The 22,643-nt window shown below is 43.9% G+C and overlaps 1 protein-coding gene across 11 annotated transcripts in view; it reads right to left on the bottom strand.

Moving 5' to 3' along the window:
- LOC113544364 (collagen alpha-1(XIX) chain) overlaps positions 1–22,643 on the bottom strand; it is a 270,413-nt gene that overhangs the window by 184,916 nt on the left and 62,854 nt on the right. For all 11 annotated transcript variants that reach the window (XM_053230917.1, XM_053230913.1, XM_053230916.1 and 8 more), the window contains one exon: positions 7,007–7,051. In XM_053230917.1, coding sequence (XP_053086892.1) covers positions 7,007–7,051 — 45 coding nt within the window. The remainder of the gene's footprint in view (positions 1–7,006; positions 7,052–22,643) is intronic.

Here is a 22,643-nt window from a genome sequence, read left to right as displayed (position 1 = left end):
CACCGTCGTGTTGTCGGTGCGCACCAACACGTGGCGGCCTCTTAGGTCTGGGAGAAAGTGTTTCAGAGCCAGAAACACGGCCAGCATCTCAAGTGAGATGGCGGCCACTCCACAGACCACGGGCAGGACGGCCACTCATGACCGCTCCCCATCCGGTGAGGGACGCATCCGTCGCTAGCACTACGCGGCGATCAGGAGCTCCCAGGACCGGGCCCTGAGACAAGAACCCAGGTTCTCTCCACACAGCTAAGGCACGGCGGCATCGCCGCCTGACCTTGATAATGCGGAGCGGGTTTCCTCTGTTTCGGAAAAACCCCCTGGTCTTGAGCCACCACTGTAGGGGTCTCATGTGCAGCAGGCCAAAAGGTATCACGTTGGATGCAGCTGCCAATAGGCCCAGCAGTCTTTGAAACTGCTTTATACAGTGAGTGACCGGCCTACTTTCACTCTCGCGACCGCTGTGAGGACCAACTCGATCCGCGCAGGAGACAAACGTGCCTGCATCATGGAATCCCACACGACGCCTAGATAAGAGGTTCTCTGAGCTGGAGAAAGCACGCTTTTCTCGGCGTTTAGTCTTAACCCCAGTTCCTTCATATGGGCGAGAACGACATCTCGATGCCGAGCCGCCATCTGCTCTGAATGAGCTAAAATCAACCAGTCGTCGATGTAATTCAGTATGCGGATGGCCTGTAGTCGCATAGGAGCCAAGGCAGCATCCACGCACTTTGTGAAGGTGCACGGTGAGAGTGCTAGGCCGAAGGGAAGAACCCGATACTGGTAAGCTTCGCCCCCGAAAGCGAACCTCAGGAACTTCCTGTGTGGGGGAAGGATGGAGATGTGGAAATACGCATCTTTTAGGTCGATTGTGACAAACCAGTCCTCGGACCTGATCTGAGACACGACCTGAGTGACCGTAAGCATCCTGAACTTCAGTTGTGCGACTGAAAGGTTCAATTGCCGCAAGTCCAAAATGGGACGCAGCCCTCCCCCCTTCTTGGGAACAATGAAGTACCGGCTGTAGAACCCAGACTCTCTGTCGTGAGGAGGGACCACCTCGATGGCCTCCTTCCTCAGGAGAGTGTGTACTTCCTGCTCCAATACCAGAGCCTGCTCGGGACCCACCGCAGTGGGAAGAACCCCAGAAAAACGAGGCGGAGGTGAGCCGAACTGAATTCAGTAGCCTCTTTCTACAGTACGCAGGACCCAATGAGACACATTCGGCAGAAGTTTCCACGCTGCCAGAAAGCTCACTAAGGGAATCAGTCTCTCGAGACTGACCTCTGGTGCAATAGAAGAGGTTAGCTGGGTGCCCTGAGGCGGCGAACTGACAGGGGGTAAATGAACTAACCGCTGCGAAGGCCTCAGAAGAGGCCGCGAGCCTCCCAGACCCGCTACATTGCCGGGCGAGAACTGGGAGAGGCGCTCGCCGGAGACCGCTGCGCCCTGAAGCACCATAGGTGGCAGGGTTGGCAGATTGACCTCCTGAGGGCACTGGGGGGACCCGGGCACCGTGAGATGAGGTGTATGCCGCGTCGCCCCAGAGGGGCCTGCCCTCGGAAGCCCTGGGCCAAAACCATCAGGGCTTCTTAGCTGCAGCCCTTCTGGACATGAAGACGGTCCTCAGATCCGCCTTAGCGCCCGAAGGCCTGGGCCCAGGGCGTCGTCGCAACTCCTGCTCACGCCTCAGGGGAACACGGGAGGCAACGCTCTGTTTTTGGGCCTCCCTGTAGGAGGGGGCCGTACATGGAGGGGGCTGCCCCCGCCCAGCAGCCCCACAAGCTAGAGAGAGATGGGGAAGGAACCGCTGGAACGCCGCCGCCTGAGCACGGGCCTGCTGGTATCTCTCGACGACGGAGTCTACCGCGTCGCCAAACAGGCCCGAGGGAGTAAGCGGGGCGTCCATGAGCACGACCCTGTCCTTCTCTTTCATATCGAACAGGGTCAGCCAGAGATGCCTCTCCGCCGCCACCAGGACTGCCATAGACCGACCGATAGCACGTGCGGTCTCCTTGGTGGCACGGAGGGACAGATCAGCGGCCCGCCTGAGCTCAGCTACCTGCTCAGACGTCATCTCCCCGTGCTCATCCAGCTCTTCAAGCAGGTCGGCCTGGTACGCCTGTAACACCGCCATGGTGTGCAGACAAGCCTGACCTGCTGCTGTGTACGCCTTGCCTACCAGCGCTGAGGTGGTCCGCAGCGGCTTGGTAGGCAACGCCGGAGCCTTCATGCAGCAGCAGGGGACAGATAGCTGGCTAGCGTCTGTTCAACCCTGGGCATCGCCCTGTAACCGGAGTAGTCCATCCCAGCCACATTAGCATAATGGGAGGAAGTGGGGCTGAACAACCGGGCTGAAAAAGGCCTATTCGACACCTCAGTGTGGAGGTCTGGAAAAAAGGGCAGGCTCCGGGGCGGAGGTGGCGGCCTACTGCGCAAAAAGCGCTCATCCAGCTTAGAGCAATGAGGCTGCATCTGCGAGCCCCACGAGCGCAACCGCCGCTCTGCCTCGGCAGAAGTGGGGCCGGCGCCGCGAGGCACGCTAGTGAGGGCTCGCTCCTCAAAGATAGCCCAGCGGGAGCGGAGAGTGCGCAGCGGTAAACGCTCGCAATGTGTGCAGCCGGCTCCCTCGAGAGCCGACTGAGCGTGCTCCGCTCCCAAACAGGCAACGCACAGACTGTGTGTATCCCCGCCCGTAATATATCGCGGACAGGGAGGAACACACAGCCTGAAGCGCTGCCCGCTCTCGCCCTTAGTCTTATCTTTGGCCTTTGGCATGCCGCCGACAAAACACAAAATAGACTGAACAAAGACAAACAATATACATAGAGCACTTGCTGAAAACAGGAAGCTAACGTGGGGCTCACCGCTCGGGCTTTTATGCTTCCGGGTCGCTACGTCACCCCGCCCATGACGTCTCGCCCATCCATTGGACGGATAAGACACGTGATTCAGAGCGCGGTCACGCGGGGGGCGTTCCCATAGCGTTTCATGACGCAGCTCGAGTTCCTGAAGGGCAACTGATAGGACGCCGCTTCACAGCGCAGGTGGATAATGACCCTAAACATACTGCAAAAGCATGCTTTTCACTTACTGAAGACAAGACTGAAGGCAGAAAGACCCACAAACAAGCAGCAACTGAAGGTGGCTACAGTGAAGGCCTGACAAAGCATCTCCAGGGAGGAAACTCAGAATTTGAGTTTTGAGAACATAGGCTCCAGACTTCAGGCAGTCATTGACTGCAAAGGATTTTCATCCAAGTATTAAAATTATGGTTATATTTACAATTATGTCACTTTGTCCAAATACCTTTGAGCCCCTGAAAATGGAGATACTTTGTTGAAAATGGCTGTAATTCCTAAATTGTAAATGCCATATTTTTGTGGAATCTCTTAAAATAAAGCTGAAAGTCTACACTTCGATCACATCTTGATTGTTTTATTTCAAATCCATTGTGGTGGTGTATAAAGGCAAAATCACAAAAACTCTGTCACTGTCCAAATACTTCCAGACCTGTCTGAATATACACACACAAAAATCTGAAAGTATAAAGCATTTTCCTCCTGATTCAGTAACCATGTTTTTCTTTTTTTCCATTGCTAACGAGAAATTTGTATGCACCAAAGCATTCAAGTTAATATTAACTTCATTATGAGAGGAGAAAATAGATCTCAGGAGAAGACCTGTGACACACCGTGCAGTCCGTAATCCAAGACATCTGCTTAAATGTTGTAAAAGCTGCCAAATTAACCAAAACATATCTTGGTGCCTCCACCTTCAGATGATCCAGGAGGTCCCTGCATTTTTGCGGAAAAAAAACCTGATAAATATCTATATTGCTTAATTCCGCATGTTCAGAAAATTTTTGCAAAGTACAAAAATCCAACTAAGTCACAATATTTGTGTAAAAATCATTAACGTATACCAACACTCATCTACCCAGTTTTAAACAAAAAAAAAAGAAAAGGGAGTACATTAAATTGCAGAGGGTTGATATTGTATGCCTCTTTATATATGCACTGTATATGAGCTTACAAGATTTCATTAATATTTTTTTTGCGGAAGATAAATCTTTCTGAGCCATATTCTCAATTACAGCCTCAGACTATGTCTTTAGGACCAGTGATGGTGGAATATAAAGGCATTGCGATTCTAAAGAAAATATGTCAGCCTTATCTGGAAGCATTTTTCATCAACTGTAAACCTTTCTGTTAAATATATCCTGGTAAATATTTACATCCCACCTTAAGCCTGTGTAAGGAAGGCACTTCAATACCTGAGCAACCAAATTAGCTGTATAGAGGCAGAATAACGCAAGCATTCTTTTTGTTATTATAATGAGGGTTTTTAATAAAGCAAACCTCAGTCATCTAAATACAGACAGTATATGAAGTGTCCCTCCAGGTGCAAAACATTCTGGGTCACTGCTATTCTGTTTTTAAAAGATGCCTACTGCTCTATCCCCCATGCAGCTTTTTGTTCACTCGCTAGTTCGCATGTTTCCTTCTTATAAGCAGAAACTAAAATCTGTTAAGCCAGTGGTTACCACCGTGAAGAGATGTACTAGACAGGCAAACCTGGAGTTACAGGTTACTGCTTCGATGAATTTGACTGGAGTTTTTTGTAAATGCTGCTATTGACCTAGATGACATGGTCTCTTAATACATCAGTTTTTGTCAGGATGTGTGTCTGCACTAGAACCCACAAGAAATTCAGCAAGGACAAACCATTGTCTACGGCCAAACGTAAGCAGCTTCATCAGGCCAAGGAGGCAGCATACAGAATTGGAGATATTCCTGTTCAGTAGCTAAATTACTAATAACCCTGTAGTAGTGTGGAAAGGCCTTCAACCCCTCGAATTTGAATTCAAACAAACTACAAGACACCGAAAGTTTGTGCAGACCAACTGGTCCCCATCTTCACAAAGATCTTCAACAGATCACTAGAACTGGATGTGGTTCCATCTTGTTTCAACTGTTCCACACTCAGTACCCAAAACATTTGATGATAGGACTAAGTGACTACAGGCCTGTAACTTTGAGATCTGTGGTTATGAAATCCTTTGAGAGACTGGTGTTGGCCGAACTGAAATACATAACAGGCCCACTGTGGATCCCCTTCAATTCACCTACAAGGCAAATAGGTCAGTGGATGATGAAGTCAGCATTGAACTGCATTTCGAACTGCAACACCGTGACCACCATAAGAGCTCACCATGCCAGCCTCTACCTGCCAACTTGCTGACAGAGTTGCTATAAGTTTTTAAATGTTAATGGTAACTTCTCTATTCAAACAAAAGTTTTGATGTACCTTAAGGCTACATTGGCTCAAGGAAAAATCTGACACTGATTATAAAATACTGCTACGGACCTCTAAAGCACTTACTAGTTTCGCTCCTCAGTATCTAAGCTAACGTTTGGTCTTTTATAGTCTGCTTCAATCAGAAGGTGTAGGTTCCTTATCAGTACCCAGAAAAATGAAAACTATAGCTGGCCCTTTTCCCACAAAGACTATGGAATAGCTGACAGGCTTTGTAGGAAAATGTGTTCAAATTAGTGTTTCTGACTCAGACACACACTTGCACACAACACTTCCTGTTGGTTGGAGATAATGGATGTGATTGTGATTAGGATTGCTGCAGGCATGGTCCTTATTTCCTTAAGGCCCAGTGGGAAGTGTGCCACTGTATTTGCGTTACAACTCACCAGTGTGTCTTATTCTTTATGATCCAGCATATCAGATCTCCTATATTCAGGCTGTACCACCCTGCCTTCATCAGATTGTAATACAAATGAGGTAAATGGTCTCTCTTCCTTAGGCACTGACCTCAAGCCTAGAGTTTCATCATCTGTCATTCCAGTCAGTATGCCTGCTCTTTTGTCAAATCGCAACGTCAGTGTACTCTTAATCCCGCATAAGAGCTCGTCAGTGAAATCGGTACATTTGGAATAGTGATAGATCTTTAAAAGATGGTTTATGAACTTGTCCATCCATATTGGACGAGTAACCTACTTTAATTTTGCCAAGGCAGCCTTAACAACACTCTGTAGTGTATTCAGTGCTACTTCTACGCTGTGCTCCTGCTTTTCAATCTGTTTCAATGTCACACTACAAGCACTCTTTAGTGAAGTGGGCCTCAAGTTCAGAGAATGAATACAGCAAGCTCTGTTCTTCAGTGTGCTATTGCATTTCTTCTATCAGCTTTTGTATTTGGCCAATACCCTATGCCATCTCCTCAAATTTTCCAATGCAGTAAACCCATTCTCTCCTTTTCAAAATACTGTTAGAAGAGTATTCTTCCTGTTTTTGTTCCTCTCTCTTCCAAGTCAGCTCTGCAGCCATATCTGCTGTTCATGTCACTTCACTTCGCTTCACTTCTCACTATGGCTGTGTAGATCTAGAGGAGGGTGATGACTAGACAACAGTATTTTTATAGCCTGTAAGGCATTGCAGTTGGGACAAGGTTCTGTAAGTACCTATTGCAGATGTTTGAGTCCTAAACAATTTGGGCATTGATCACATCCATCAACCAACTCCACCAGGGCTTGGCAGAACAAACAACTTGCCAGGCTGCAAGTTGAAAAATCAGTTGAAAAATCTGAAAAGTTTCAAGAACTCAAACAAACTATGACTTTATGGACTTCTTAAAGATTTTAAGATTAGTTACTCTGTGTCTGTGGCACCCACATTGCTACACACCAACTTAAACCTTAGGCTATGTGTCTTGTTCAGCAGTACAATGTGCCTTAATGCACTCTCTCTGATGGTGCAGATTTTAACAATAATTAGCAAAAATCAAAGAATTAGGGCTGAGTACTCTGCATTTTGAATCCAGTTTCTTATTTCCTTGACAAGATGAGAATGGGAAGGAGCATGAGCATGACAAATGTGAGGTCATGGTCATTAATTGGAAAATGCAGAAAGAAACCACTCTGGAATCCTGGAACCAAGAGAAGTAATCAAACTTGCTGTTGTCACAGAACTGAAAAAAGGCAGTTGCAGCTCTTACCGGTGGTCCTGGAATACCAGGCCTCCCTGAATGTCCTCGGCGACCCTGTAAGAAAGAAAAATGATGTGAGAAATAAAAATCAGCGAATAAAGGCAGAAAAGGCTCAAGCTTCCATATCTGGCTACACATAGGCACTATCAATTAGACACAGACAATGCCCCATGTTTTAATTAATGACAAGAAAACAAAGAGCCCACAACCAACATGTGATGATCCCTAGCCACACCAGTCAACCCTGACCACCAGTAATTAACATAGTATGCTACTCTGTACACTCTTAGAAAAAATGTTTTTCTCAAGGGTTCTTTGGATGTTTAAAATTTATAGCTTTCCAAATGGGTTCTACCTGGTACCAGTTCATCTTGGACTACTGATCGGAAGGTCATGAGTTCAATCCCCAGCACTGCCAAGCTGCTACTGCTGGGCCCTTCAGCAAAGCCCTTAACCCTCAACTGCTCAGTTGTATAAATGAGATAAATGTAAGTCGCTCTGGATAAGGGCATCTGCCAAATGCCGTAAATGTAAATGTAAATTTCTTAAAAGGAAGCCTGAAGGGAGTTTTACATGGAATCTTTAAGGGCTTCCCTGGAAAAAGATACCAAAGTACCCTTTTGTCTGTTAGATGGCACCTTTTTTCTAAGAGTGAACCTTACTGAACTGTCTTTGAACAGTTTCTGTTTCCCAGGGGTATAGATAGGAAGTTGCACACATGATCTGGTACGTTTGGCATCTCTTTTGTCATCTATTCCCATGCGAAAAAACCTAACAGCTTACAACACAAAAGGAAGATGGTTGTTAGCAAGCACAAATCAGGAGTTTCATTTATTAATCATGTATATGCACAGTTTTGTAAATAACCTGTGCATACCCATGTTTCTATGCATAGGATGTGATTTATCAAGTTTTGCTTGTGCATGAGGATGTGCAAATATTATCCCACATTCCTGATCATGTGTATGCAGGAACCCTTAGTGGTTAAAAAGAAAGTGTAATAGCAGGTAAACTTATGAAGATTATGAGGAGCTCTCATGTCAATCATATCCGCATAATTGAGAGAGTAATTGCTGATTGGTGCAGACAGGTGGCACAGATCAAGGGAAAAGTACAATCATATAAAAGGCACTTTTAAAGAATGATTGGGATGATGTCTTGTTTGAAGATTTGGCTCATACAGCCTTGTAGGGGGATGAACGTGTTTTAGGATCCACTGGAAACTATGCTGAATGTAAGGAGAGGATCATCAGTCGATTTTGTTTGCCCAGTGCAAGTTTACTTGATCTCTGTTCTATGGCTTTTAGCTAAGGGCACATTTCAAAGAGTAATTGGAAACAGATCTGGCATTTCCCAACCAACTACAAGTTGAATAACGACACGTCTTACGTTCATTCATATCGTTCACACCACAACACATTACATTTCCAGCAGAAAAGACAGCAAAATTTTCATGCCATTGCAAAGTTTCTCAATTTAACTAATACTCTAATAATTAAAAAAAATTGTTTTGTAATTGTATTCTATGTTTGTTTTCCTCTACTTTGTGCAACAGTATCTCTACTTATTGTCGGTAAAGTTCATCTTCTTAGACCTTTGACATGCTCCATGTCATTCAATTCAATTCATTTTTATTTGTATAGCACTTTTTACAAAGGTCATTGTCTCAAAGCAGCTTTACACAAACAAAAGTAAAGTGAAGTGTGTGTGTGTGCCGTCTCTGATGAGCAAGCAGGGCGACGGTGGCAAGGAAAAACTCCCTGAGATGGTGATAGGAAGAAACCTTGAGAGGAACCAGGCTCAACAGAGAACCCATCCTCATATGGGTTTACACTGTACCATGTCATCCATAACAAGCAGTGCCATGAGCCATATACTGGGCTATTTAAAGGAAAGCTGTTTACCATACATAGCAATTTGGAGGCATTTCTTTATGCAAATGAGTGCAGCCATGCATGATGAGCAGTGACATCAGTTTAAAATGTTTGGGGTGTATTATTTATGACCATTGTGTACTGTTGTGCATACGCTCATGTGATAAATACCAGTTTTCTTGTGCATAATGGTTCATAATGTGCATAATACTTAAAATTAGAACTTCTTCTACTCATGATTTTCTAAATAAGACCCCAGGTATCGAATATAAAAAAGTACATAAGCCATAATAGAAGGTTTATTGTTGTGGTGGCAATAATTTTGAAGCCCATAGTTTACAGAAAAAAAATGTATTATAAATAAAATTATGCATCATCTCCATATATTTAAGCTCAAAATATCTTTGATGCTTTCATGTCTTTATTATTCTTTATGCACATTTTCATTAAGGGTGCCAATAGTTCAGATACATCACTGTTAGCGTGTATCATTTACTTGATATATTTCTGTTTCCTTTTAATGAGTGGTATCAGTACTATACAGCGATTCAGGCTAAGATTTAGAACTGCATTAATGATCATGCTAACAGCTTATTCTGTTGTCCTCACATCCTTGCACTGTAGACAACCTACGAGCCTATTAAAAAAATGTGTATTTATATATACAGTACCAGTCAAAAGTTTGGACACACCTTTTTATTCAATGGTTTTTCTTTATTTTTACTGTTTTCAACATTGTAAATTAATACTGAAGACATCCAAACTATGAAAAAACATGTATAGAATTATGTAGTAAACAAAAACGTGTTAAATAACCCAGAATATGTTTTATATTTTCAATTCTTCAAAGTAGCCACTTTTTGCTTTGATGACAGCTTTGCACACTCTTGGCATTCTCTCAGTCAGCCTCATGAGGTAGTCACCTGAAATGGTTTTCCAACAATCTTGAAGGAGTTCCCAAAGGTGTTGAATACTTGTTGGCTGCTTTTCCTCCTCTCTCCGGTCCAACTCATCCCAAACCATCTCAATTGGATTTAGATTGGGTGATTGTGGAGGCCAGGTCATCTGATGCAGAACTCCATCACACTCCTTCTTGGACAAATAGCTCTTACATAACCTAGAGGTGTGTTTGGGGTCATTTTCCTGTTGTAAAACAAATGATGGCCCCACTAAGTGCAAACCAGATGGGATGGCATGTCTCTGCAAAATGCTGTGGTAGCCATTCTGGTTAAGTGTGCCCTCAATTTTGAATAAGTCACCAACAGTGTTACCAGTAAAGCACCCCCACACCATCACACCTCTTCCTCCATGCTTCACAGTGGGAACCACACATTCAGGAACCGTCTGTTCACCCTCTCTACGTCTAACAAAGACATGGCAGTTAGAACCAAAAATCTCAACTTTGGACTCATCAGACCAAAGGACAGTTTTCCACTGATCTAATGTCCATTCCTTGTGTTTCTTGGCCCAAGAAAGTCTCTTCTGCTTGTTGTTCTTCCGAAGTAATGGTTTCTTTGCCGCAATTCGACCATGAAGGCCTGACTCTCCTCTGAACAGTGGATGTTGAAATATGTCTGCCACTTGAACTCTGAGAAGCATTTATGTGGGCTGTAATCTGAGGTGCTTTAAATCAGTGGTTTCTGAGGCTGGTAATTCTAATAAACTTATCCTCTGCAGCAGAGGAAGCTCTTGGTCTTCCTTTCCTGGGATGGTCCTCATGAGAGCCAGTTTCATCATAGCGTTTGATGGTTTTGGCAACTGCACTTGGGGATACATTCAAAGTTCCTGAGATTTTTTGGATTGACTGACCTTCATTTCTTAAAGTAATGATGGACTGTCTACTTAACTGAGTGTTTCTTGCCATAATATGGATTTGTACAGTAGTTGTAGTAGCACTAATAGGGCTATTGACTCTGTACCCACCCTTCCTCTGCACAAGATAACTGATGGTCTAAAGCACATTAAGAAGACAAGAAATATCACAAATTAACTCTTGACAAGGCACATCTGTGAATTGAAAACCATTCCAGGTGACTACCTCGTGAATCGGATGAGAGATCTGATCTCATAAGTGTGCCAAGCTGTCATCAAAACTAAATTTAGCTACTTAGCTACTTATAGATAGATAGCTAGATAGATATACTTTATTGATCCCATGAGGGAAATTCTTGTGTTACAGCAGCATACTTTGAAGAATCCAAAATATAAAACATATTTCTGGGTTGTTTAACACTTTTTTGTTCACTACATAATTCCAAATGTGTTCTTTCATAGTTTGGATGTCTTCAGTATTAATGCACAATGTTGAAAATAATAAAAATAAAGAAAAACCACTGAAGGAGATGGTGTGTCAAAACCTTTGACTGGTACTGTGTGTAATATATATATATATATATATATATATATATATATATATATATAGGTCTATATATATATATATATATATATATATATATATATATATATATATATAGGTCTAGAAATATATGGTATTAAAGAGTTTTTGTGATTTTGCCTTTATACACCACCACAATGGATTTGAAATGTCGAAGTGTAGACTTTCAGCTTTATTTTAAGAGGTTCCACAAAAATATGGCATTTACCATTTAGGAATTACAGCCATTTTCAACAAAGTACCTCCATTTTCAGGGGCTCAAACGTATTTGGACAAAGTGACATAATTGTAAATATAACCATAATTTTAATACTTGGATGAAAATCCTCCAGACTGCCTGTAGTCTGGAGCCCATGTTCTTAAATCTCAAATTCTGAGTTTCCTTCTTGGAGATGCTTTGCCAGGCCTTCACTGCAGCCACCTTCAGTTGCTGCTTGTTTGTGGGTCTTTCTGCCTTCAGTCTTGTCTTCAGTAAGTGAAAAGCATGCTCTATTGGGTTGAGATCAGTCGACTGACTTGGCCATTGAAGGATATTCCTTTTCTTTGCATTCAAAAAGTCTTGAGATGCTTTCACAGTATGTTTAGGGTCATTATCCACCTGCACTGTGAAGCGGCATCCTATCAGTTTTGTAGCATTTGTTTGAATGTGAGCAGAGAATATAGCCCTATACACCTCAGAATTCATCTTGCTACTTCTGTCAGCAGTCACATCATCAGTAAACACCAGTCAGCCCGTTCCATTGGCAGCCATACATGCCCATGCCATAACACTTCCTCCACCACGTTTGACACATGATGTGGTATACTTTGGATCATGAGCTGTTCCTTTCTTTCACCATACTTTTCTCTTCCCATCATTCTGGTACAAGTTAATCTTGGTTTCATCAGTCCAAAGAATCTTATTCCAGAACATGGGTGGCTTTTTTAGATGTTTCTGGCAAAGTCTAATCTGGCTTTCCTGTTCTGGAATGTTACCAGTGGTTTGCACCTTGTTGTAAACTCTCTGTATTTACATTCATGAAGGTGTCTCTTGATTGTAGATTTTGACAATGATACGTCTACCTTCTCCAGAGTATTCTTGATTTCTGTTGATGTTGTGAAGGGGTTTTTCTTCACCAAGGAAAGTATTCTGCGATCCACCACTTTAGTTGTCTTCTGTGGTCTTCCACACCTTTTGATGTTGTTGAGCTTAACAGTGCTTTCTTTCTTTTTAAGAATGTACCCAACTGTTGATTTGGCCACACCTAAGGTTTTTGCTATCTCTCTTATAGATTTATGTTGTTTTTTCAGCCTAATGATGGCCTCCTTCACTTACATTGAGATCTCCTTGGACTTCATGTTGGTAGCTCTAGTCGAACAGCTGCCAAATGCCAACTCAATACCTGATATCAACTCCAGACCTTTTATCTGCTTCATTTGTCTTGAAGTAACGAGGGAATGGACCGCACCTGGTCAATTAACTTCTTGTCAGTCAATTGTCCAAATACCTTTGAGCCCCTGAAAATGGAAGTACTTTGCTTAAAATGGCTGTAATTCCTAAATGGTAAATGCCATATTTTTGTGGAACCTCTTAAAATAAAACTGAAAGTCTACACTTCGACATTTCAAATCCACTGTGGTGGCGTATAAAGGCAAAATCACAAAAACTTTGATTGTCCATATACTTCCAGACCTAACTGTAGGCTGAATGACTATATATATATATATATATATATATATATATATATAATTATATATATAATTATATTATATATAATATATATAGTACCAGTCAAAAAGTTTGGACACACCTTCTCCTTCAGTGGTTTTTCTTTATTTTTTATTATTTTATTAATTATGTCTACACTTCGATCACATCTTGATTGTTTTATTTCAAATCCATTTGTGTATAAAGGCAAAATCACAAAAACTCAGTCATTGTCCAAATACTTCTGGACTTAACTGTATATACAGACATGGACAAATTTGTTGGTACCCTTCCACGAAAAAAGAAGAACCCACAATTTTCTCTGAAATAACTTGAAACTGACAAAAATAATGGGCATCCATCATTGTTTATTCCATATTTAATAAAAATCAGACTTTGTTTTTGATTTTTGATTCAACAGAATATTTTAAATAATAAAACAAATGAAAATGGCATGGACAAAAATGATGGGACCCTTAACCTAATATTTTGTTGCACAACCTTTAGAGTATCTGTAGCTCTCATTGAGACTTCTGCACCTGTCAATAGGTAGCTTGTCCCACTTTTCCTGAGCAAACCGGTCCAGCTATCTCAGGTTTGAAGTGTGCCTTCTCCAGACTACATGTTTCAGCTCCAGAGATTCCATAGATGTTCAACAGGATTCAGATCAGGGCTCACAGAAAGCCACTTCCATTATTTTGTTTTTAGCCATTCTAGGATGCTTTTACTGTGGGTTTTTGGTCTCATGAGCTGTGACTCATGACCTGTGACTGAGACAGAACATTCTGACACTGGACAGTACGTTTCGCTCCAGAATGCCTTGATAGTCTTGAGATTTCATTGTGCCCTGCACAAATTCAAGGCACCCCGTGCCAGACACAGCAAAGTAGACCCAAAACATAACTGAGCCACCTCCATGTTTCATAGTAGGTATGGTGTTCTCTTCTTTGAAAGATTCTCCCACAAGCATTGTGGCTTTTCAAAATAAAATCCCAATCTGGCTGTTTTATGTTTTTCTTTCAACAGTAGAGTCCTCCTGGGTCTTCCTCCATTGAGCCTACTGTCACTCAAAGTGGCTTTCCTTGGCTCTTTGTCTACCTTTTGCACTATCCTTCTGTTCAAACTGGGGATGATTTTCCTCTTGCAGCCACGTCCAGGGAGGATGGCTACAGTCCCATGGACCTTAAACTTCTTAATAATATTTGTAACTGTAGTCACAGGAACATCAAGCTGCTTGGAGATGGTCTTATAGCCTATGCCTTGTCTGATCTTCTCAGACAACAGTCTCCTTTGCTTTTCTGGTCCATGTTCAATGTGGTGCACACAATGATACCAAACACCAGAGTGACTACTTTTCTCCATTTAAATAGGCTGAATGACTGATTACAAGATTGAAGGCATGTGTGATACTAATTAAAGAAAAGCTTGAAATATGACTATAATCTGAATATTTATAAAATTTTCTATGGGTACCAACAAATCTGTCCAGGCCATTTTAGAATATATTTGTAGAATAAGCAATAATTTATCTCTTTTCACACTTTCTTTGCTTTACTCTATGACATACAAAAGGCATGCACGTATACACGAGACAATTGCTTTTAATTTCATCACTTTTCAGGAGGACTGAAGCATTGTTTCAATGCACTGTAAGGGTACCAACAAATTTGTCCACATCTGTATATATATTGTGACAGCGGGCCCGCGGCCTGAGCACATAATTTTTCCATCGCTCCTCACACAACTGCCGGCAGGGTGCTGAAAGGACAGCGCTGCTTTAGCAGCGCCATTGTTTTGGACAGCCGGAGTGCGCGTGGCCACAAGGCAAAGCAGCCTAATGCAGTGCGTCTGGCAGCCAATAAGAGCAGCAGCCAAAATCTACCCTCACAGAGAAGACCGAGGGATATAAAAGGAGCATGTGGTTGCTCTCTGAATCAGGTAGGTGAGACTTACAAGCCCACTAACAGTGTCCTCTTCTCTTCCCACAGAAGGAGACGTAAGCGGAGAAGATGAGCCTCACACTCGGCACGACAACCGCCCCGTATATATATACAGTCAGGTCCATAAATATTGGGACAGTGACACAGTTTTGGTAATTTTGCCTCTGTACACCACCACAGTGGATTTGAAATGAAGCATTCAAGATGTGACTGAAGCGTAGACTTTAAGCTTTAATTCAAGGGGTTTAACAAAAATATTGCATTAACCGTTTAGGAATTACAGCCATTTTTTACAGAGTTCCTCCATTTTCACAGGCTCAAAAGTAATGGGACAAACTAATATAATCATAAATATTAGGATTATTTTTATTACTTGGAGGTAAATCCTTTGCCGTCAATGACTACCTGAAGTCTGGACCCCATGGACATCACCAAATGCTGAGTTTCCTCCCTTGAGATGATTTGCCAGGTCTTTACTGCAGCCATCTTCAGTTGCTGCTTGTTTGTGGGTCATTTTGCCTTCAGATTTGTCTTCAGTTAGTGAAAAGCAGCTCAGGTGGGTTGAGGTCAGGTGACTGACTCGGCCATTTAAGAACATTTAATTTCCAAGCTCTTGGGCTGCTTTCACAGTATGTTTTGGGTTGTTATCCATCTGTACTGTGAAGCGCTGTCCTATCAGTTTTGCAGCATTTGACTGAATCTGAGCAGAAAGTATAGCTCTGTACACTTCAGAATTCATCCTGCTACTTCTATCAACAGTCATATTATCAATAAACCCCAGTGACCCAGTTCCATCGGCAGTCAAACATGCCCATGCCATAACACTTCCTCCACATGTTTGACGGATGATGTGGTATGCTTTGGATCATGAGCCCTTCCTTTCCTTCTCCATACTTTTCTCTTCCCATCATTCTGGTACAAGTTAATCTTGCATCAGAACTGGTCAGCCTTTTTTTAGAGGTTTTTTAGCAAAGTCTAATCTGGCCTTTGTGTTCTTGAGTGTTACCAGCAGTTTGTATCTTGAGGTAAACCGTCTGTATTTACAATGATAGGCCTACCTCCTCAAGAGTGTTCCTGGCTTGTCTAGATGTTGTGAAGGGGTTGTTCTTCAATAAGAAAAGAATTCTGCAATCATCCACTTTAGTTGTTTTCTGTGGTCTCCCAGGCCTTTTGGTGTTGCTGAGCTCGCCAGTGCATTCCTTCTTTTTAAGAATGTACCAAATTGTTGATTTGGCCCTCCTAAAATTTCTGCTATCTCTCCGATAGGTCTGTTTTGGTTTTTCAGCCTAATGATGGCCTCCTTCACTTGCATCAACACCTCTTTGGATGGCATATTGAGAGTTCCCATGAACAGCTACCAAATGCAAATTCAACACTTGGAATCAGCTCCAGACCTTTTATCTCCTTAATTTATCATGATATAAGGAGGAAACAGGCCACAGCTGGCCACGAAACTGCTTATCAGTCAATTGTCCCACTACTTTTGAGCCTGTGAAAATGGAGGAACTCTGTAAAAAATGGCTGTAATTCCTAAACGGTTAATGCAATATTTTTGTTAAACCCCTTGAATTAAAGCTGAAAGTCTACGCTTCAGTCACATCTTGACTGCTTCATTTCAAATCCACTGTGGTGGTGTACAGAGGCAAAATTACCAAAACTGTGTCACTGTCCAAATATTTATGGACCTGACTGTATATATATATATATATATATATATATATATATATATATATATATATATATATATATATTATAAGAGAGAGAGAGTGTGTTTGTGTACACAGAGTTTTTAGCCTAATTGTATTCTTAGTTCGTCACCTAGTGAACCAGTATCAGCATGTATTTATTGATAGACACTTCAACTTCAAAGCACTTCAGTAAGTTGCTCTAGATAAGGGTGTCTGCCAAATGCCGTAAATGTAAAATGTAAATAAAAAATTGCAGTATTTCTGTAACTGTGGCTCTATGAACACTGGATATGTTCACTGCAATGCTGACCTGCAATGTGTAACCTGCAGAGAGGTACACAGTGACACCCAGGTAGCTGCAACACAGGCCTCACCTCTCGGTAGTGCCTATGTGGATGAAATTCTCCTCGTAGAATGGCACATTACTGTGGTGAGGACCTATCACCCACTCAGTTTAAGTCTGCTTAGACAGGTGAGTTATAGATGAATAACTGATTCGATGAGCAAAAAGACACCATGCAACTCAAATGGTACCATACAGAGTGTACTGGACACATTCTGCTGATTGACCTTCACAGAGCACTGCTTGGTTCACAAATTGAAATACATAACCTTAGGCAGGAACCCTGGGTTTGGTCCCAAGGTCCTTCCAGAACCATCCAGTTACCAGTGCATGCAGGGTTAGGGTTAGGGTTAGCTTATCCCACCCTTTTGCCACAGTGACAGCAGAAATTGCTGTCTATAATGGTACCCATTCCAAACCAGCATTCTGTAAAGGTCCTTATGGAGAAGTCTTAAGGGACTCAGACACAAGGGGGAGATCCCATGCCTGACTCATGAGGACCATGGTGTATCAAGGGTACCTAGCTTCTTTCAGAAATGCTGCTTATGAACCTAAGACCTCCCATGTTAAGTTAAGTGGGTTCCCCTTCAGGAACTCAAGCTGCGTCGAAACGCTATGGGAAATGCCTTCAGCATGACCACGCTCAGAATCACGTGTGTAATCAGTCCAATGAATGGGCGAGACGTCACGGACAGGGTGACGTAGCGACCAGGAAGCTTAAAAGCACGCGCGGTGGATACAGCAGCAGCTTTCATTCATTCAGCGCGCTCTCTGTGTGTCAGTAGGAATCGTTTTATACTGTTTGTCTGTTTCACTTTCGCTGCGGCATGCCGAAAGCCAGCGCGAAGACAAAACATACGGGTGAGAGTAGACAGCGTTTCAGGTCTGCTTAGGAGCATTTGCCGCGGCGTGTGCTCTGCTCCCGGAAGGATCTTTTTGAGAAGGGAGCCTTCACCAGCGTTCCTCGCGGTGCTGGCCCCGCTTCTGCCAAGGCAGAGCGGCGGCTGCACTCGTGGGGATCGTAGTTGGATTTGATGGAGGGAATGGAGACGGGCCAGCCCCTATCTTCTTCCTCACCCACCAGATCCACTGCCCTCTCTCTGGGATCGGAAGCCCGCACTGCGGTTTCTTCCCCCCAGGGAGAGGGCTCGACGCCCCTCCTCTCTTCCTCTGAGGAGGTTGACGTGGAGGGCGTTGATGAGGATTCGCCCCCTCGATCTCCCCAGTATGAGGAGCTCTTGGAGGTGGCTACTCGTGCTGTGGCCCAGCTGAATATTGACTGGCCCGCCGAGAAACGGGCTGAGCCGCAGATGAGCAGGTTGGATGAACGCTTTCTGCGGAGTAAGCCGCCACCTCCACGCCTTTCTTCCCCGACCTCCACACCAAGGTGTCTAGGTCGTGGGGGAGGCCTTATTCCGCCCGTATCTTCAGTCCCGCCTCCAGCTATTTTGCTAATGTGGCGGGGCTGAGTGAGTAGGGTTACAGGGTGATGCCCCAGGTTGAACAGACGCTGGCTAGCTATCTGTCCCCTGGTTCGGCATCGTCCCTGAAGGCTCCGGCACTGCCCTCCAAGCCGCTGCGGATCACCTCAGCGCTGGTGGGCAAAGGGTACATGGCAGCAGGCCAGGCTGGCGCTTGCCTGCACACCATGGCAGTGTTGCAGGCCTACCGTTCTGCTGAGAGAGCTGGACGCAGGCGGGGAGATTAAATCTGGGGACGTCACCGAGTTCAGACGAACCGCTGATTTGTCTCTCCGTGCCACCAAGGAGACCGCCCGTGCTATCAGCCAGTCCATGGCAGCACTGGTGGCGGCAGAGAGGCATCTGTGGTATCTGTGGTTCACCAGTATGAAAGGCAGGGACAGAGTCTTCCTTATGGACGCCCCGCTTGCGCCTTCTGGCCTGTTCGGCGACGCCGTCATTGCCGTCGTCAACAGGTATCAGGAAACCCGTGCACAAGCGGCAGCGTTTCAGCGGTTCCTCCCTCGCCGCTCTCTGGCTCGTAGGGCTGCCGGGCGGGGGCAGCCCCTTCTGTGTATCAGCTCCTCGTACCAGGAGGCTCAAAGACAGAGCTGAAGGAAAGCCCCGGGAGCCCCAGCGATGCTCTAAGCCGAGGTCTTCTAGGGCGAGGTCAGATCTGCGGGCCGTTCTGCGGTCTAAGAAGACCTCGACTAGGTAGTCCTGCTGCTTGGGGCCCAGGGCTTCTGAGGGCAGGCCCCTCTGGGGAAGAATGGTGTACGTCTCATCATATGGTGCCTGTCTGTCCTCAGTGCCCTCAGCAGATCAGTCTGCCAACCCTGCCACCCATGGTGCTTCAGGGCGCAACGGTCTCCTGTGAGCGCCTCTCTCAGTGTCCTCCTGGGAACGTGGAGGTACTGGGAGGCTCGCTACCTCTTCGGAGGCTTCCTGAGCAGCTAGTTCGGCCATCCCCTGCCAGTCTGCTGCTTCAGGGCACCGAGCTAGCCGCTCTCATTACACCAGAGGTCAGTCTCGAGAGGCTGATTCCCTTAGTAGACTACTTGGTAGTGTGGAGTTTCACACATTCTAATTTCTGCCAGATGTGTCTCAATGGGTCCTGCATACTGTAGAGAGAGGCTACCGAATTTCTCCGGTCTCCACCGCCTCGTTTCTGCGGGGTTCTTCTCACTCAGGGGGGCCCTCACCCCTTAAAAAAAAAAAAGGCAGGCTCTGGTAATGGAACACGAAGTAAACACTCCCTTGAGGAAGAAGGCCATGGAGGTGGTCCGGGTTCTACAGCCGGTGCTTCATCGTTCCAACGAAGGATGGATGGTTGCGTCCCATTTTAGAATTGCGTCATTTGAACCGCTCAGTCATGCCACTGATGTTCAGGATGCTCACAATCGATCAAATCGTGTCTCGGATCGGGTATGAGGACTGGTTTGTCACGATTGATCTAAAAGACGAATATTTCCATATCTCCATCCTTCCCCGACACAGGAAGTTCCTGAGGTTTGCTTTTGGGGGCGAAGCTTACCGCTATCGGGTTCTTCCGTTCGGCCTGGAACTCTCACCCCGCACTCTCACAAAGTATGTGGATGCTGCTCTGGCTCCTCTGCGACTCCAGGGCATACTGAATTATATCAACGATTGGTTGACATTAGCTCAATCGGAGCAGGCGGCAGTTCGGCGTCGGGATATCGTTCTCGCCCACATGAAAGAGCTGGGGTTAAGACTAAACGCCAAGAAAAGTGTGCTTTCTCCGGTACAGAGTACTGCTTATCTGGACGTGGTGGGGATTCGACCATGATGCGGGCACATCTGTCTCCTGCTCGGATCGAGTCGATCCTCACAGCAGTCACAAGAGTTAGAGAAGGCCGGTCACTCACTGTAAAGCAGTTCCAGAGACTGCTGAGTCTGATGGCCAACGTGATACCATTTGGCTTGCTGTACATGAGACCCCTACAGTGGTGGCTCAGGACCATTCGGTCTGTGGAGCGGCCGCCATCTCACGTGGCACATCAGCTGCCTGGAGATGCTGGCCGTGTTTCTAGCATCAAAACACTTTCTCCGGAACCAAAGAGATCGCCATGTGTTGGTGCGCACCGACAACATAGCGGTGGTCTCTTACGTCAACCGCCAGGGAGGTCTGTGTTTGCCCCTTTTACGGGCTAGCGCACCAGATCCTTGTGTGTGTGTGTGTGTGTGTTCACTACTGTGTGTGTGCACTTGGATGGGTTAAATGCAGAGCACAAATTCCGAGTATGGGTCACCATACTTGGCCACAAGTCATTTCACTATTCACTATTCACAAAGCTTAAGGGAAGCTCTTCAGTCATGGGGACTGCGAGAGGTTCATCACGTCTGTGTCACCACTGATAATGCCACAAAAAATATCAAAACACTGCAACTAAATGACTGGACAAGGTTACAGAGTTTTGCCCAGCGTCTACACTTACAACTTTACATCTTGTTATTAATTATTTAACTGTTAATGTTGTTAATCAGGTTAATAAATCTTAATTATAGAGCTGAATATTTTAAACATTTTTAAATGCATGCTACTTGTTTTGTAAAGTGTGACTGTCAGCTACTGCTACAGCATGTTTACACATATCCCTCTCCTCTTTCAATTTAACTAAATAGAAAGTGCCCCAGGTTGACCGCGCAGTTGGGGTCTGCAAGAGAGTCATGAGTGCCTTCTCAAACACTTGGAAAAGACAGCGTGAACTGGCCATCACTCAGACACATCTAGGCTTGATCGAAAGGCTTGACATGGCCTTCCTTCTTGATCTTCGCTTTAAACCACCTACATAAATGCAGAGAGAGAGGACTACGTGAAGAACAAAGCTGTTGCAGAGATGGAGAGTCTTGCAGCTGAATAGACAAAGTCTTCAGAGGGAGTATCAATGCCACCAGCTGAAGCTGCTGAAGAGTCAGAACTTACCGTGACCTGTTTTTGTGACACGTCTTGATCCATTCTAACAACTTAGTGACTGTCAGGTACACAACTCACCAGGGCGGCATAATGTTAAGGAATGTAATTCGCCTTACATGGAACCTCTTCGAGTGGACTCTCCAATTGTTGGCCTCACGGAGTGTGAATTTCCTATTGGGTCAGTGAAAGGGTGCAGCAGGATCTCGGGGAAAAAAGCACCATCCGTGGCAATTGGGAGGGGTGAAATAGAACACACACACACACATACAAAAACCTCTACCAATTTTCACTAGCTTTTGCTTGTTTACTCTACTTCTGTAAATAATTAGTTATACTGACTGACATTCTCTTGTGAGCACTGAATGAAATATTTAGTTGAGATAACTAAATATAAATATACAGAAGAATGATTTTTGTACTAGAAAATGCAACTAGTTTAGAGCAAATAGGAGTTCTAACTTTTTTCTCTTTTTTTGTGAATAAAATATTATGTTTACGCAACCACTACATTCTTGTTGGCCATTAAACTAAAAGAACACAGTTGGTGTCAAGAAATACAAAAATCAGCAAATGACAAAACTATTACTAAGAAATATTACATTTTGCCATAATAAGAAAAACACATTTGGTGTGAACCACAAAAAACTGAATATTGCTTATAATAACTAGAAAAAAAGAAAAATTAACTTTATTTTACTAATTTTGCTCAGCAGAACAAGAACTTTTTCATTCATTTCACAAGCAAAATTACATTAATTTCAATAATATTTAGCACAATCCATGGATAAGAAGTGCACCACCAAAACTTGGCCCAATAGAGACCCACAAGCAGAAAATACACAAAAGTAAAGTAAAGAAAAAGAAAAAGAAAAGAAAAGACAAACATCAACCGAAAAAAAGATCAAATCTTTAAAATATTAGAAGCACTTATAAATTGGAGCAAATGGAAAAAAATATTACAAGGCAGGTAACATGGATGCATTGTATTCCTACACTTCTGGACCCCCTCTGGTGACATCTCTATTTAATAAAAATAATATGTGGTCATGATTATTAAGGTGTGGGAAGGTGATCATAAGTGGTGTTCTCTATTGTTAATATGACGTCAGTTCACTGTGACAATTCTGGAAATTACTCACAGAAAAAATAAAGTCTTCAATAAGGATATGTCTTCAGTTTTAAGGCAGAGAAAATGCTTCTGTAAGATTTCAACACGATTTCATATTAATATTTACAATATACTAGAGCTATATTACCATTAATACATTCTCTGTTTTATCTAGTTACTGTAAATTATAGAACTGAGATTTTCATTGCTTTGTAT

Source organism: Pangasianodon hypophthalmus, chromosome 28 (genome assembly GCF_027358585.1).
Source record: "Pangasianodon hypophthalmus isolate fPanHyp1 chromosome 28, fPanHyp1.pri, whole genome shotgun sequence".
Taxonomy (NCBI): Eukaryota; Metazoa; Chordata; class Actinopteri; order Siluriformes; family Pangasiidae; genus Pangasianodon; species Pangasianodon hypophthalmus.
This window is presented reverse-complemented; position numbering and strand designations above follow the sequence as displayed.